Genomic DNA, 18088 nt, shown 5'->3' with positions numbered 1-18088 from the left:
ACTGTTTTGTGATCCCAGTGATAGTTTGACACGGCTTCTGCATCTTGAACGGAAAAAAAACATGAGTAAAAACCCGGTTAATCTTCCCTGTGCCCTTCGTCGTCCGATACGTTTAATAATTTGTTAGTGTTTTATGATGCCAGTGATAGTTTGACACGGCTTCTGCATATTGAACGGAAAAAAAAAACATCAGTAAAAACCCGGTTAATCTTCCCTGTGCCCTTAGTCGTAATGGGTGATCGATACGTTTAATAATTTGTGAGTGTTTTATGATCCCGGTGATAGCTTTACACGGCTTCTGCATATTGAACGGAAAAAAAACCACCCATGAAATCCATATTAATCTGCTCTGTGGCCTTAGGAAATAGCCGTAATGGGATACCGATACGTTTAGGAATATAGACCTAACAGCAAAGCGATCCCACTGTGGTGAAAATGGCTCTTCGGCATGAACTATCCACCAGCGGACCGCCTACGCACAAAAAGACCAATAATCAATATATGAGTTCCCAGAGTGAGTAGGTGAGAGCCCAGCGCCGCAGAATTAATTATATATACTAATCTTGTGACACAATTATCTACGGGTGTGGATAGCGTGACCTCATTAGTGTAAGTCTAAAGAGAAAACCACTAATGATCAACATCAAAGCCCTTTCCCTGTGACAAAAATGAGCGTGTGGGAGGAAAACTTCGGTTCATTGACGTAATTTCCCGCCCAGCAGCACAGCACTCCGAGACCCTGCGGCTGCTGCGCTGGCTACCACTAACACCATGGAGCCGTCAGTGACTCAATACTTCGAGGAGGTGCTGGGGTCCGCCGAGGCTGATCCCCTGGAAAGCCTCATCCTCAGGAACTTCACGAACCTGTCCAACAACCTCTCGTGGCTCCTCAACGTCTCAGACACCATCACCATTAACATCGACCTCATCAACAAGTTCCAGCGCAACAGACGCGTGGACGACGGCGCCTACTACGCCCTCATCGCCATGTACAGCGTCCTCATTGTGCTGGGCTCGACCGGGAACTCCATGGTGGTGGCGGCGGTCATTCGGCAGCCAGCCATGAGGACAGCCCGCAACGTGTTCATCATCAACCTGGCCATCTCGGACCTCCTGCTCTGCCTGGTGACGATGCCGCTGACCCTGGTGGAGCTGCTCTCCCAGTACTGGCCCCTCGGCGACCAGCCCTTCCTCTGCAAGCTGGTGGGCACGTTGCAGGCCACCTCCATCTTCGTGTCTACAATATCCATCACGGCCATCGCACTAGACCGCTACCAGGTGAGTGTCAACAAGGAGAAGAAGGAGGAGGATTAGCAGTAGTAGTAACAATAGTAGTACTAGAAGCAGGAGGAACAGTAGAGGAAGAGAGGGAAAGGAGTGAGAGAGCGAATGAGAAAGAGAGATAACTAGATACATAGATAGGCAGATAGATAGATAAATAGAGATAGATAGATAGAGAGAGAGAGATCATGCTTATTTTTAGTGCCGGAATGAAATGATTTAGAATATCCTCATTGTTATTCTCCTCCCTCAAGTTTTATAATTTTGTCCTAAACTAAAATCATTATATCCTCCTTGCTATTCTTCTCTCTCTCTCTCTCTCTCTCTCTCTCTCTCTCTCTCTCTCTCTCTCTCTCTCTCTCTCTCTCAGACTCCCTTTCTTCATTCCTTCGCTTCCCATTTTCTTTTCTTTACTTTCATTTTCTTTCCTTTATCTTTTCTTCAGTTTCATATTGCTCTCCCTCTCCCTCTCCCTGTAGTCTGGAGTCAAAGATTACGACTTAAGAAAGCTGTGACTGAATGGAGAAACAAACACCATGATCTTGAAAATAAATTTGAAGCTCTTCAGAAATTTGTTGCAAACAATGTGGCAGTAACTCCACCATCGATGGTGGAGAGGCCCTCCACCGAGACTGTGCCCCCTTCAGACGACCCTCCTGCTTCACGGGAGGACGCGTTACCTGCCTCACAGTTTAACTCCCAGCCTGCCTCACAGGCTAACCCTCAGCCTGCTTCACAGGCTAACCCCCAGCCTGCCTCACAGGCTAACCCCCAGCCTGCCCCACATAACGCTTCTCTTCCTGCTTCACAGGATGACGGGTTCCAACCTGTAAGGAATGGAGCCAAACCGAAGCAGGCAACGAAACATTTACTGACCCCCACTACCTTCAATAGGTTCCAGGTGCTGACAGACACCATGGAGGATGAGTTTGAGACTCGCCTAGTTGGGGACTCCATGGTGCGTGGCCAGCTGGTTGAGTTATGTGGTCAAACGACCGCAGAAAACGTTACTGTTATCCAGGTGCCAGACTAGACGACATCACTGTAGCGTGCGATGATGTCACGAGCAATGTCAACCGAAACACCCTCTTTGTCATTCACGCGGGCACAAATGACGTAAGGACAACCCATTCTGAGGAACTGCTTGAAAAATACCGCCGCATGATCAAGCAGTATAAACGAAAAACGGATGCCAGTAACATCATAATCTCAGGAATCCTCCCGAGGGTCGGTGCCGAATCTAGCTTTTACAGTAAGGCCTTCAGCACGAACAAGAGTTCAGTCCCTTTGCTCACAAGAAAACGTCCAGTTCGCTAACTTGTGGAACAATTTTTACTACGATTCGGACTTGTTCCTTGCCGATGGCATCCACTTAAACCTTGTTGGAGCAGCCCGTTTCGGGAGGCTGCTCTGTGACCGAGTGGCTCTTTGAAAGCCAAAAAACGCCAAGGTGAGAACACCAGCTCCACCGTGAGGGAGCACTCAACCCGCGCAACCCCCGACTCGAATCACATTAGAGCTTGCTATATAAACGCTCGTAGCCTACGTAACATATTTGAAGACTTATAAGCACTCGCAGCTACAAATCATTATCACATCATCGGAGTCACAGAATCTTGGATAGACACTTCAAATATAGATTTCATTGCGGAATATAGATTGCCGGGTTATACCATTTATAATCATGAAAGAGAGAACAGACAGGGTGGGGGCGTTATCTTACATCCACAACTCTCCAGTATCCGTGAAAACAGATATTATAACCAATGTGGACACGGTCTTCATTGAAATTAAAAATAAGTCTCGTAAAATAGTAGTTGGACTAATCTATAGACCGCCAGGGCAGACTCCTGATATCGACCACGCATTAAGTGAATTAATATTAGAAACAAGTAGCAGTTGCGAGGCAGTGGAGGACTTTAACTTGCCAGTGAAAAGATGGGGCGAACCGTTGAACTGTTATACAGGACTCGACCTGTACACAAATTTATTAGAAAGTGATTTACATCAACACGTTCAAAAAACGACTCGGGAAAATAATATACTTGACCTTATCTTTTCAACGACAGCTGATCTAGTTAACGAGGTAAATGTTGGTCCAGTTTTTAGTTCTAGCGATCACAGAGTAATCACATTCATCATCAAGATGAAAGAAAGTAAAGTAACTCCTAGTAAAGAAAGGTGCCTGATTATCAGAGAGCGAATTTCGTAAGACTCCGATCAATTCTAAATAATTCTGACTGGACTGTAATTTCTATGGAAACAGATACTGATAAATCGTAGGAGGCCTTCACCACAACATTGAACAATGCCATAAGCATATGCGTACCCTATCGTAACAGGCGTTCAGCTTTTAAGAAGAAACCCAAATGGTGGAATAACGAAATTAAAAATAGCCTCTCTCTCAAAAAACGCGTATACCGTAGATACATATCAACTCAGAGTGAGGCTGACAAACTAGAGTTGGACAGAATTCGTCGCGAAACCAAGAAATTAATAAAACGAAGCAAGAAAAATCTTGAAGAATATATAGAGGAAACAAGTAAATCTAATCCTAAAGAATTTTTTAGCTTAGTTAATAATAAAAAGTCACTCACTTGTAGTATCGGACCGCTTGCTAATGATAATGGTTACCACACGAACGATGAATATGAAATGGCTACAATCCTAAATAACTTTTTCGCATCCGTATTTACCGACGAAGATTGTTTATCACCTCAACCGCCGGAGATTAGAAGGAACGAAAAGATTTTAAATTGCGTGCTCATCGTAGAAAGTGACATTTTACGCACAATTGAAAAGATTAAAGTAAGCAAAGCTCCTGGTTCAGACAAAATTACCCCTAGGGTCTTAAAAGAAATCAAACATCAAATTTGTAAACCGCTCTCCATCATATTCAATAAATCTTTAACAGCTGGAAAAGTTCCGTCGGATTGGAAACTAGCAAATGTCACACCAATTTTCAAAAAGGGGGACAAGTCTCATCCAGGAAACTATCGACCAATCAGCCTGACATCGATTGTTTGTAAGTTAATGGAGACTATCATTCGCGACAATATGGTGAAATTCTTCGAAGAAAATAATATAATAAATAATTCGCAACATGGCTTCCGTAGTAAACGTTCATGTTTAACGAACTTACTTGATTTTTTTCTTAATATCTTTAAAGTGTTCGATGAAAGCAGATAAGTAGATATCATATATCTGGATTTTCAAAAGGCATTTGATAAGGTCCCCCATCAACGATTGCTTAGTAAATTATTGGCGCACGGTATCCCGGGTAACATTCACAATTGGCTTGTGGACTGGCTCTCTGAGCGGAAACAGAGAGTAGTTCTAAACGGTGTTTCATCTAACTGGCTCGATGTCAGAAGCGGCGTACCTCAAGGATCAGTGCTTGGTCCCATTCTCTTCTTAATTTATGTTAATGATATCGATGATGGGCTCACTTGAAAAATATCAAAATTTGCTGATGACAAAAATCGCTAGTAAGGTAACTACGACACTCGACGAAGAAGCATTACAATCAGATCTAGATCGACTTGCACGTTGGGCCAATCAATGGCAAATGAAATTTAACGTTGACAAATGTAAAGTGTTACACTTCGGAAACAATAACAATCGCGTTCAGTACGTAATGAATGGCCAACAACATTCTGCAGTAAGTAAAGAAAAGGATCTTGGAATCGCTATCTCAAGCGATTTAAAGAGCGGTCAGCATTGTTCAGAGGTAGTTAAAACTGCAAACAAATTGGTTGGCTTCATCGGACGAGTCTTCAATAATAAATCGGAAAAAGTAATATTAAAACTGTAGAATTCGCTGGTTCGACCCCATCTAGATTACTGTGTACAGTTTTGGTCTCCCCATTACAGAAAAGACGTAGAAAACTTAGAATGGGTTCAACGGAGAGTAATAAAAATAATTCCTAGGTTGATAAATTTATCATATGAACAAAGGCTTAGAGAAGTAAATTTATTCAGCCTATCAAAACGAAAAATGCGAGGCGATCTAATAGAAGTGTTTAAAATGTTTAAAGGATTCAGTGATATTAATGCGGAAGAATACTTTACAATTGATTGATCAAATAGAACAAGAAGAAATAACAATTTCAAGATAAGTGGTTAAAGATTCTCATCGCACGAAGCCAAACACTTCTTCTTCAATCGAATGTTAATGTTTGGAACTCTCTACCCTGTGATGTCGTTGATAGTACAACAATTACGGCCTTCAAAGAATAGATTAGACAAGTATTTTAAATCCAACCAGCAACTAAGACTTTACTCATTGTCGTAATAACGTTAAGTTCTTTCGAATACTGGTGTCCTTGTCCGTTTTTATTGCCCGGTTAGTGGTAGCAGTAATGGTAGTTCTTTCCTCTTTACTACATAATTTTCATGCAGTTTTTCGATGCTGCATGGGTCTTTTTCCTTTCCTGCCAGCTTTGGCTGAAGGGATGGGGGGGGATGGGGGGGGTGGTAGCCTCCGCCTTCGCTGTCCTTCATCTTTCACCTTTGATTAGATAGTTAGTGTAGTTTGTCACAAACAGCCTCGTAAGGACCAGCAGGTCTGTTGTTGTTTGTCTTCCTTTGTGTTCTCTCTCTCTCTCTCTCTCTCTCTCTCTCTCTCTCTCTCTCCCACACACGTTTATTCTCTTGACCTCATTAGCATTACCAGGTCGGCGTCCGTCTGACAACAAGTTAATAGTCTTCTCCGTGGCTCCGTTTCTGAGAACTAGGGCAATATTTTCGGTCCGCTTCTATTCCCCTTGATGTTGTTGTTGTTGTTGATGATGATGATGCGTGTAATTGAAAGTTGTATGAGGTTTTATTAGTGTTTCTTTCCTGTTATTTCTGCCTTTATTTTCATTATTTTAATTTATTTTCCTTTGTTTTCCTTCTCCTTTATTTTCGTTCCGCTTCTGTTCCCCTTGATGTTGTTGTTGTTAATGTTGATGATGCGGGTAATTGAATTTTCTGAAGTTTTTGAGTTTTCTTTTCCTGGATGTCTCTAATGTTTTTTTTATCTTCTTTTACTTTATTTTCCTTATTTTCCTTTTGCTTTGTTTTCCTTTCGTTTTTTTTCCTTGATTTTCCTTTGTTTTCTTTTGTCTTTCCTTTTTCTTCATTTTATTTTATTTTCCCCCCCAAAAAATTATTTTCCTTATTTCTTTATTTTCCTTATTTTCTTTATTTTGCTTTATTTTCCTTATTTTCTTTATTTTCCTTATATGCTTTATTTTCCTTTTGCTTTATTTTCCTTTTGCTCTATTTTCCTCTCGTTTTCTTTTCTCCTTAATTTTCCTTTATTTTCTTTTATTTTCCTTTTATTTTATTTCTTTCATTTTCCTTACCTCCTTTAATTTCCTTATATTCCTGTATTCCCCTTATTTTTCTTAATTAATTTTATTTTACTTCCCTTATTTCCTTTATTTTCCTTTTCCTTTATTTCACATATTTTTTTATTTTTCCTTTATTTTCCTTTCCTTTTTCTTCCTTATTTCCTTTACTTTATTTCCTTTATTTTTCTTTATTTTCCCTTATTTCTTTTATTTCCATTTTCTCTATTTTCCTTTGTTTTCTTTATTCCCTTTATTTTCCTTGATGTTGGGGGTAAAGCGGGTAATTGAAATATTCTGAAGCTTTCATTTGTTTTCTTTCTCTCGTTTTTCTTTTTTTCTTTATATATTTCAATTATTTTTTTCATTTATCATTATATATAATTTTCTCCGGTAAATTGTTTGTTTTCTCATCTTTAATATTTCATAATTTGTGTTTCATCATGTTTTGCCTTCCTATTCTTCTTTTTTTCAACCAATTTCCCTCTGTGTGTTATTTTTATTGCTTCCTTTGCTCTGTTCTACGGGTCGTGCTGGGTGATGTTTAGATCCTGTTGGCCTTTCGTGTGTCTTGCTGTGTTTCGACTTCTGCTCCACGACCTGACACCCCTTTCTAGTGTAATATCAGCAATAATATGAATTTCGCTGTCTATTTTGTCTGTTTTCAATGTGCCAACATCAACAATCACAAAATAATAGAGTCTTTCATATCTTGTGTTTTGGCTGGGTGATGATTTGATCCTGTTGGCCATTCGTGTGTCTTGCTGTGTTTCGACTTCTGTTCCATGACCTGACACTCCCTTCCTGTGTAACATCGCCAATATTATGAATTTCGCTGTCTATTTTGTCTTTTTTCAGTCTCCCAACAACAACAAAATAATAGTCTTTGATATCATATTTTTCGACACTGAACATTTTTTTTTTACAGCAAGGGAAGCAGCTCAATGGCAAAAAACAAAAACAGGAACAAAAAGGCGCATTCATACGTTCTATCACTTTACAATTGTACTAATGAGGCAACGTAGTACTAAAACAACATGCGGTGTGGTGCTGCTCTTACTAGGCCCGACTACAGAGGTGCTTATATTGAAAACGTTAGGAAATGCTGAGTGTACACGAGCCAATTCCCACTACCATTTATATTTATTCCTATTTCGGTAGCTGGATGTCCCTTTCCTCTAGCCTTCACCTTTTATCACAATCTAAAATATAAATCCTCTCCACCGCATTTCGCAGAAGTTCACCCGCGGATAATTGCGAACATTTATTTCCCCCTCACTCACTCACTCCCCGGCCCCGTATTAATCTTCTAATACATTTATTCCTCGCAACGACCTCTTCTTGTACGACCTTGAGTCTCGGGGGAATTGAATCCATATATTTTAAGCCGTTAACATTTATATTATCTGAACTCAGGGAAATTAAATATCAGAACGGCTTCGTATCTCAGTGGCGGGGGCTTTTACGGCTGTTTGGTCTGCCTTTTGCCCTGTACTAAAACATGATTTTTCGCTCTCACGTTTTGCTAAAAGTTCAGTTATATTATCTGAATGCAAGGAAATTAAATGTCTGAACCGTTTCGTGTCTTAATGGCGGGGGCTTTTACGGATGTTTGGTCATATTCTTAAACATTAGGGCGCACAAGTTCACATATTTGCCAAGCCTTTCGTAAGAGTTTTTAACATTTCCAGGGGTAGTTTTCTGACTCTTCTTCTATACCATGAACCTAAAACAACACACATTAGAATCCGACTGATCTCCTTTTTGGCTTTTTACCCTTTTCTATTCTGTTACATATTTTTTCCCATTCACGGTTTGCTAAAAGTTCACCCGTCCCTTGCTCCCCTTCTGACGCTAATAGGTTTTAGTTACATTATATGGTTCCCCTGTTGATGTCTTCCTGGAGCTGAATTCTGATAGCATCCGGCCCTTATAAATTATCCATCAATTATATTATCAAAACTCCGAGGAAATATGATTCTGTAACGTTACATCCCGATTCAGGTTTCATCTCTTATCTTCCGTCTCTTTTCCGGCCTTGAGTCTTGGAGGCAGCAAGGTTTCTCTATACAAAGTCTTGCCTATTTTCAAAACAAATTCTGAAGATGTTTGTAAATAGACCAGGTTAGGCTTTCGCTATTGTTAGTTCATGTATACCTGCCTCGCGCGCACACACACACACACACACACACACGGGAGCGCACAAACACGGGTAGGAGGCAACACAACACAGCCTCAGCTCTTTGATCGTCTTACGCGAGTCAACAATTGCTGACCACAAAGAGAAGCTCTCTCTCTCTCTCTCTCTCTCTCTCTCTCTCTCTGAGAGAGAGAGAGAGCGAGAGAGAGAGAGAGAGAGAGAGAGAGAGAGAGAGAGAGAGAGAGAGATCTGAACCTGTTATCAAGAAAAAATAACGTAACTAGCTAAGGCCGCATATAATCATGTTACGTGTCTCCACGGCAACAATGTAAAAATAATCTCTCGCCAAAATACATAGCCAGAAGAATTTTTTAACTCTAGATATAAGAATATATAAGCGTAAACAACCCAAGAAATATTTATACCTCACGCTGCAACACAATAACAGGGGGCGTCGGCACGCGGGCAGGGCGGGTGGAGGGGAGGCGTGCGTCGGCGGCAGAGGAGTCAGTTCAAGGGCATACAAAAAAAAGGAAACAAATGTGAAAAAAAACGCCCGCTACTCACTGCTCCAGGTTGGTATTCTCAGACGCTTCCACCTCCCACATCAACTATTATAAAAGGTCAAAAAGGAGACCACTCGGGTTCTAATGTGTTTTTTTAGGTTCACGGTACAGAACATAAGAACATAAGAACGCAGGAGTCTGCAAGAGGCCGGTAGGCCTGTACGAGGCAGCTCCTTTAAGAAGGTCAAACTACCACCAAGCTCAGAAAACTACCCCTGGAAATTTTCCAAACCCCTACGGAGGCCTTGGCAAATATGTGAACTTGGGCGCCGAAATGTTTAAGAATATGACCATGATCACTAGCTTCCTCGGCACCACTAACACACTATACTCACTGTCTGGCCTTTACTTTTACCGTACTACACAAAATGCTGTTTAAGAAGATGGGTCCTTCGAAGCGACCGGTAGGAGGTGCGACGAAGGGGAGGGAGAGGATCAACAAGCCGACCTGTGGCCAGAGCGGACAGCCAGACCCGAAGTCTTAAAAATGTAAAGTCGAGACAAGAAATAGCTCTGTGTGTGTGTGTGTGTGTGTGTGTGTGTGTGTGTGTGTGTGTGTGTGTGTGTGTGTGTGTGTGTGTGTGTGATTCACCTCTTGGTCTGCTGCGGGTCTCTCTCGAGACAGCCAGCCGTTCCCCTGGCGGAAAGAGCTCAGAGCTCAGTGACCGATCTTTGGGTAGGACCACAGAGTTATATACATAGAGGGTTCCCAGAGCCTGGATTTTGAAGCAACTGGCGGCAATCTTAGGGTGACGGATGGCGAGACAGAGATAAATTTAACATCACATAGTTATGTCTGCTACTGGTATTATCAAGTTACCAGCGCCTCGGCGATCCTCGATCAGATAGACTTGTTATTTTCTTGTCCATTTTTTACCCACTGATTATTGTTACATTGGTACATGTCATACACCATCTGAATCGGAAAAATGTGCTGAATTTGAAACTGTAAACAAAAATTTAATGCAATAAAACGTACATGAATGACAAGGAGTTGAAGCAAAAAAGGTGAACAAAAATGTTTATTCACTATCATAATTTTTTCTCATTATTTTATTGTAGGTATACCTGAGTGCAATAAAATTGTGATCAAGATATGCAGCAATGTCTCATCAACACGATGATCGGCTCAGTTTTCCAAAATATCATAATGGTGGCTAGCTAATAGTGGTTAAGTGTAAACATGTGGAGTCATGGAAAGGTCGCCAATCCGTCACCCTATGGCGGCCGAGCACAGAGTTACAGGCAGGAGCAGTGGCTTCACCTCTCACCGTGGCGAGAGATTGGAGTTGAACCCTCTAGTATATAACTCTGTGGGTAGGACTGAGACCACTCACACACAACACACCGCGACAACGAGGTCACAACTCCTTGCCTTACGCCGTGTACCTACTCACTGCTACGTGAACAGGGGCTACACGTGAAAGAAGATAAACCCAACTTATCTTCACCCGGTCGGGGAATCGAACCCCGGTCCTTCTGGTTGTGAGGCAGACGCTCTAACCACTGAGCCACCGGGACGTGTATATGTGTGTGTGTGTGTGTGTGTGTGTGTGTGTGTGTGTGTGTGTGTGTGTGTGTGTGTGTGTGTGTGTGTGTGTGTGTGTGTGTGTGTGTGTGTGTGTGTGTGTGTGTGTGTGTGTGTGTGTGTGTGTGTGTGTGTGTGTAATTCGCCATGGTCTAACCGCGTGCTAGACGGCGGGCGCCAGCCAGGATCCTCCGTGAATGGGTTTGGAGCTCATGAGTGACGGATGTCTGGGTACACCTGAAACCTCACCCAACACACACCCAGGAGGCGGACACAACCGCCGACTGACTCCCGATACCCATTCACTGCAGGTGGACAAGAGACGGATTACAGACTGCTGATGCGTTTCCATTCCGCCTGGGAATCGAACTTGGGATCTTTCAGCTGTGAGGCGAACGTGCTAACCGCTGCACTATGAACGTGTGTGTGTGTGTGTGTGTGTGTGTGTGTCGGCCAGCAGGTCTGTTTCACTACTGACAGGCATCACTCTCCGCCTGTGTTCTCTCACGTATCTGCCCGTCAGCGTCTCTCCCTGCCAAAATGTTTGCCTGCTTGCTTGTGTCAATGTGTCTGCCCGTCTGTCCGTCCCTCAGCCCGTCAACCCAGTTTCTGCGTGCCTGCCTCCAACACGGCGTCTCCACATCCTCTCTTGTGTTGTAAGAGGTTAAAAGTCCCACCGTAAAGATTTTAATGTTATTCATAACCACCAAACTTTCGGTTCAATTATTTTCGGCCGCCTCTTTCAACAGTTTTTGGTGCAAAAAGTAAAAAAAGTACTTTTCCCTTGCAACTCTCGTCCGTGGAGCAGTTTTTCCAATCGGGTCTTGCATATAATATGATAATATTTTCATGAATAAGAAAAAGGCAAACTGGCGGGGAAAAACGACGAGGGTGAACTTAAAAAATAACTATATTAAGGAATATTACACAGAATATTATCTAATGGTATTTTGTGAAGTATTATGTGGCATCATTTTATAACGTTCAACAGCATTACGAGTGATCTATTTATATCTTATCCCCACTTCCCAGAACCAAAAAAACGGAGAAATAAACTTCATAAGCACATAATTTTATAATATTCTGATCAACTACAGCACGACACAGAGAAAAGTTGGAAAGTTTCGTTCAGTCGGCGCAACATCTGTGGTCATATGCCGGAGAGAGACAGAAGGGGAAGGAATTATAGGAGAAGGGAACAGACCCCAGGAGACGGGACACAACCCCCGATTAATACCTGGTACCCATTCACTGCTGGGTGGACAGGGGCGTAGGGTATCGGAAAAGCCGCCCAAATTTTTCCACTCCGCCCGGGAATCGAACCCGGGCTCTCTCGGTTGTGAGCCGAGTGTGCTAACCACTGCACCACGAAGCCCCCTGCGACACAGAGAAACAATGTCTAACAGCCCCAGACTCCATCCCGGGCAGCAGCGAAGGTTGTGCTGCACCAGTGTTCGTCCACCTAGTAGTGACCAGGGGCCAGGTATCAGCCCATGGTTGTGGCCCCGTTCCTGGTACTGCCTAAGGCGAGTAACCCAGGGATGAAAATCTAAGACCTTCAGAACATCCAGTGCCGCAAGCAGAGCACGTGTTTGCTTTCCTTTGAACCACAGCCTTTCATTTTGACCAGGAACTCCGATAAAGAATCTTACAGACCAAGGATTCTACGACAATTTCTTCGGGGAGCTCGTCAAAGTAATCTCCTGCCGGCTTTGAAGAGAGGCCGGAACTAAGGTCCTCTTTTAGTACAGCACTTTATCTACGGGAATGGCGAACATACAACTTCCGCTAAATGTCTGCATGCCGGCCCTGACAAAATCCTGTAATGGGATGTTATTTCCTCTCAGAAATCTTTGTATGCCATTTAACAGATCCGTGTGCTTAAACGAAGTGGAGTAAATACCGTACCTCAGAGAATGGCCACCACAAAATATTCTGCTATCGACTTGTGCAATATTCCTGAACTTTCGCTTCCTCTTTAATGCTCCTCAAACATAACCAGCGCTGAATACTTACTTAACGACCTTTAAAAGACTGATGGACTCTTATTTCCATTTGATAACGGTTCAAATATCATATAAAAGACGACTGCTGTTTTACTATGAGTGTATCAAGGCATCGAAAGTTTTTGAGAGGAATTGGCCGCAATGTTTAAACCCCCTCACCTAACCAGCGCTGAATACTTACTTGCCGCCCCTTTAAAAGACAGTGGACTCTAATTTTCATTTGAGAACAGTTCGAATATCAGTAAAAATACGATTGTTGTTTTCCTTCGAGTGTATCGGGCACCGGATCTCTTGGAATGGAAGCTGTTACACCTCTTCGATCTGCTACCTCCTACCACCCCCTTCCTACTCCCTGCTGGCGCTGTTTCTTACCGAGTGACGTGGATGGAAACGAAGAGAGGCTATCAACACAGCTTCCTTCTTCCCCTTCCCCCTTGGAGCGGTTTCTTACCCAACGAGCTGGATGAAGAGAAAGAGAAGCCACCAACGTCCCACTGGCGCCCATACGACCATTCCCGTCCAAAGTCCCGCTGGCTGCTGTGTTTACGAGACTGGTTTAATATTGCTTCCTCCTCCCCCTCCTTCTCTTGTTTTTCTTCCTCACCCTCCTCCTCCTCCTCCTCCTCCTTCTCTTCGACTCCTCCTCCTCCTCCTATTCCGCCTCATTCTCCTCTTTCACTTCCTCCTCCTCCTCCTTCTTCCTCTCTTTTTTTCTTCTTCTTCTTCTTTTTCTTCTTCCTCTTGCTCCACTTCCTCCACCTTCTTTTGTTTACTTTTCTCTTCCTTTTCCTCCCCCTCCTCTTCCTCTTCTTCCTTCCTCCCTCTTTTGTTCACCTTCTCCTCCTTCTTCTTCCCCTTTCTCCTTACCCTCCTCCTCCTCCTTCTCTTTACCCTCCTTTTATTTTTTTTTTCAATACCAATTTCCTTACTATCCTCCTCCTCCTCCTCCTCCTGCTCCTCGTCCAGCCCACCGCACCGTCCGGAGAAGCACAGGTTGCGTCCCTCGGTCATGGCCATCCAGCGAACAATCTCCCGGCGACGCCCTTTCCTTGTCCTGCCACGTCGTTCCTTCGCCAGCCTTCTTCTTCTTCTTCTTCTTCTTCTTTCTCCTCCTCCTCCTTCTTTTGCGAACCTTTCTCCTCCCCCTCCACCTTTTTCTTCTTAAACTTTTCCTCCTCCTCCTCCTTCGTTGGTTCGACCCCATTTAGAGTACTGTCTATAGGTTTGGTCTCCCTATTACAGAAAAGACATAGAAAAGTTGGAACGGGTTCAACGAAGAGTAACAAAAATGATTCCTAGGTTGAAAAATTCATCTTATGAACAAAGGCTTAAAGAAGTAAATTTATTCAGCCTATCAAAACGAAGAATGCGAGGCTATCTAATAGAAGTGTTTAAAATGTTCAAAGGATTCAGTGATATTAATGCGGAAGAATTGATCGATCAAATAGAACAAGAAGAAATCATAATTTCAAGATAAGTGGTAAAAGATTCTCGTCGCAGGAAAGTTGTTAATGTTTGGAACCTCTACCCTGTGATGTCGTTGATAGTACAACAATTACGTCCTTCAAGAATAGATTAGACAAGTATTTTGAATCCAACAAGCAACTAAGATATTGCTCATTGTCGTAATAACGTTAAGTTCTTTCGAATACTGGTGTCCTTGTCCGTTTTTATCGCCCGGTTAGTGGTACCAGTAATGGTAGTTCTTTCCTCTTTCCTACATAATTTCCATGCAGTTTTTCCATGCTGCATGGTTCTTTTTCCTTTCCTGCCAGCTTTGGCTGGAGGGATGGGGGGTGGGGAGGAGCCTTCGCCTTTGCTGTCCTTCATCTTCCACCTTTGATTAGATAGTTAGTGTAGCTTGTCACAGACAGCCTCGTAAGGACCAGCAGGTCTGCTGTTGTTTATTCTTTCTTTGTGTTCTTCCTCCTCCTCCGCCTTCATCTCCTCCACCTCCTCCTTCTTCTGCTTCTTTTTCTTCTTCTTCTTCTTTTTCTTCTTCTTCTTCTTTTTCTTCTTCTTCTTCTTGTTCTTCTTCTTCTGCTCCTCTTCCTTCTTCTTTTGCTTACCTTCCTCCTCCTCCTCCTCTTCCTCCTCCTCCCCCAGGCTGCTCAAGGAACTCAAGCAGCAAATCCTCAAGCCACTCACCACCATCTACAATCTGTCACTACAACAAAACAAAGTCCCAAAAGACTGGAAACAAGCGAATGTAACTCCGATCTACAAAAAGGGAGACAAAAGTGTGGCCCTAAACTACAGACCAATCAGCTTGACCTCAGTGGCGGGAAAAATCCTCGAGAAGATCATCAGAGACAAACTCGTTAGGTTCCTTGAAGACAACAACATCATTTCCGATGCTCAGCACGGTTTCAGGAACAAGCGCTCATGCTTAACCAATTTATTGGACTTCTTCCAAGGTATCTATGAAAACTGGGATAATCATATCCCTAGCGATGTTATATATCTAGACTTTCAAAAAGCCTTTGACAAAGTGCCACACGAAAGACTCCTCAAGAAACTCAAGTCGGCGGGATTAGGCGGCAATCTGACAGCGTGGATCAAGGACTGGCTCACTGGAAGAAAACAACGAGTTGTACTCAACGGACAGGCCTCCGAGTGGCTCCCGGTCACAAGTGGAGTGCCACAGGGGTCAGTGCAGGAACCCATACTTTTCATCATATATATCAACGACCTAGAACTAGGATTGAAATCCAATCTTTCAAAATTTGCCGACGACACAAAGGTGGGTGGGAAGGCCCTCACAACGGCAGACTGCAAAATTATCCAGAGAGACCTGGACCAGATCACTCGGTGGTCGGAAAAATGGCAGATATCCTTCAACACTACCAAATGTAAAGTAATGCATATCGGATCCAGAAACAGTAACCACACATACCACATGGGTGGCGAACCACTACATGTTGTGCAAGAGGAAAGAGACCTCGGGGTCACCATCAGCAGTGACTTGAAACAAATAAAACACTGCAAGTCCGCCTGTAAGAAAGCCAATACAATGCTTGGGTTCATATCGAGGAACTTCGAATACAAGACGCCGGGAGTTATGTTATCTTTGTACAATTCGCTGGTAAGGCCCCACCTGGAATACGCCGTGCAATTCTGGTCTCCTAATTACAGGAAAGACATTGAATTACTTGAGAGAGTACAGCGCCGCGCCACGAAGATGATACCATCACTGAGGACGAAGCCCTATGAAGAGCGACTCGAGCGACTCAACCTCTTCACGTTGGAAAAGAGACGACTGCGGGAAGACATGATACAAATCTTTAAGTACCTGAACAAGCTCTGCAACGTTGATCACTCCAAACTCTTCACGCTACAAACCAACCTGAGAACAAGAAACAACGGAAAAACAATTCAAGCAAAGCGATGCAATACCGACATCGGCAGGAGTTATTTCTCGAATAGAGTTGTTCGCCACTGGAACAACCTTCCTGCAGAAGTGGTTAGCGCAGAGACCATCAACTCCTTCAAGAAACGCATTGATCGCCACTTTGCTGCATCGGGAGTGAACTGAACCTTCCCAAGAGTAGATACACAAGTGCTTTAATCCTTCCCTGCAAGCCACTCCTATGGCAAACGGATTGATTGAATCACTGAACGCAGGCAGCCTAGTAATGAGCCAACAGGCTTTCTGCTGCCTGCTAGTCCATGTTTCCATGTTTCCTCCTCCTCCTCCTCTTTCACCTCCCTCCACTTCCTCCTGCAGTTCACCTCGACCTCGATTTTTTTTTCCTTCTTTCCTTTTTTTTTTTTTCCTTTTTTCTACGACGATTTTTTTTTTTTTTTGTTTTTTTTTTTTTTTTTTTTTTTTTGTGTCTCTCTCTCTCTCTCTCTCTCTCTCTCTCTCTCTCTCTCTCTCTCTCTCTCTCTCTCTCTCTCTCTCTCTCTCTCTCTCTCTCTCTCTCTCTCTCTCTCTCTCTCTCTCTCTCTCTCTCTCTCTCTCTCTCTCTTTTTTGCACGACATTTTTCCTTTTTCTGATACGACGATTTTTATTTATTTGTTTATTAATTTTTCTCTCTCTCTCTCTCTCTCTCTCTCTCTCTCTCTCTCTCTCTCTCTCTCTCTCTCTCTCTCTCTCTCTCTCTCTCTCTCTCTCTCTCTCTCTCTCTCTCTCTCTCTCTCGAGTATATTACTAAAGGAGATTGGCAGGGCGAGTAGGAGTAAAAATGTCTGCGTAATGGGGGCTTTAATTAAAGGAATATAGACTGGTAAGACCTAGTGGGTGACCTGGAAGCCGAGGATTTTCTTAAAGTTATACAAGATAATTTCCTTAAGCAGGTAGTTACTTGTAACGGTGTACCGGGGGGCGTTTAAAGGCGTTGATTAAGACTCAGCTTCCTTAAGGCGAATATATTCTTAAGCCTATATGTACAGGAGCGTCTGAGCGAGAGAGACTGCAGGTGAGTGTCAGTCGGACTCTCGTGAAGGAGTGACGAGTTACAGATTGGAAAATAATGAAGTTACAATTGGTCACGTATGTCAAAGTGACCTTCAAACTTGATGAAATGCTTTGTATACAAACTGAGACGGTAAACACTGACGGGCGACATTCCTATAAGGTGGCGTGAATTATCTGTCGTGGGTTTTTTCCATTGACAATTGTATGCCTAATTCGTGGTGATATTAAATAATAAAAATAATAATAATACATTGATATCCTACTATAACACTGCTCGGTCACCTACCAGTGATCGCGACCTCGCGATTTACAAAAATCTAACTAGCAGTCTAGTTACCATTAACATACATAGTGGGATCTTGTTAAGCAGACTGCTTATGATACAATTACATTAAAACACTGGCTATGTAAGAACATTTGTGTAGTAATAATATAAATAGTGAGAGGTAAAACACAACGTGTGTGACATGAAACATAAGAAATCTCTCAAAAGATAAATATAAGGACACATGTATAAGAAGCTATCAACTGGCATAGTTACAGACAATGAAACGTTCATCTAGCTCAAAAAAAAAAAAAATACAGCAGTGAAACACAGTACAGCGTTAAGATACAGGAGCAGGGGAATGCCAGTTTTCTGTCATTTGACTGCTAGAGAAAAAAAAAAAACTACCTTGCCAGTGGCCTCCCTGCATCCTGTCGCCTTGTCTGCACAACCAAATAATCGTGCGGGACAGAGTTCCTCCTAAGAAGGTAGCACATGACGACGAGACTGACGAACATCAGAAACATTGGCACAAAAATTCCAGG

The 18088-nt window shown here is 42.9% G+C and overlaps 1 protein-coding gene across 2 annotated transcripts in view; it reads left to right on the top strand.

Moving 5' to 3' along the window:
* The first annotated feature begins 280 nt into the window (after positions 1-280).
* The window catches only part of LOC127002807 (neuropeptide F receptor-like), a 107537-nt gene continuing 89729 nt past the window's right edge, over positions 281-18088 (top strand). For both annotated transcript variants that reach the window (XM_050869013.1, XM_050869012.1), the window contains exon 1: positions 281-1278. In XM_050869013.1, coding sequence (XP_050724970.1) covers positions 772-1278 — 507 coding nt within the window. In that variant the 5' untranslated portion in view covers positions 281-771. The remainder of the gene's footprint in view (positions 1279-18088) is intronic.

This window comes from Eriocheir sinensis, chromosome 24, assembly GCF_024679095.1.
Source record: "Eriocheir sinensis breed Jianghai 21 chromosome 24, ASM2467909v1, whole genome shotgun sequence".
Taxonomy (NCBI): domain Eukaryota; kingdom Metazoa; phylum Arthropoda; class Malacostraca; order Decapoda; family Varunidae; genus Eriocheir; species Eriocheir sinensis.
The sequence above is the reverse complement of the archived record's forward strand: the minus strand, read 5'-3'. Positions and strand labels throughout refer to the sequence as shown.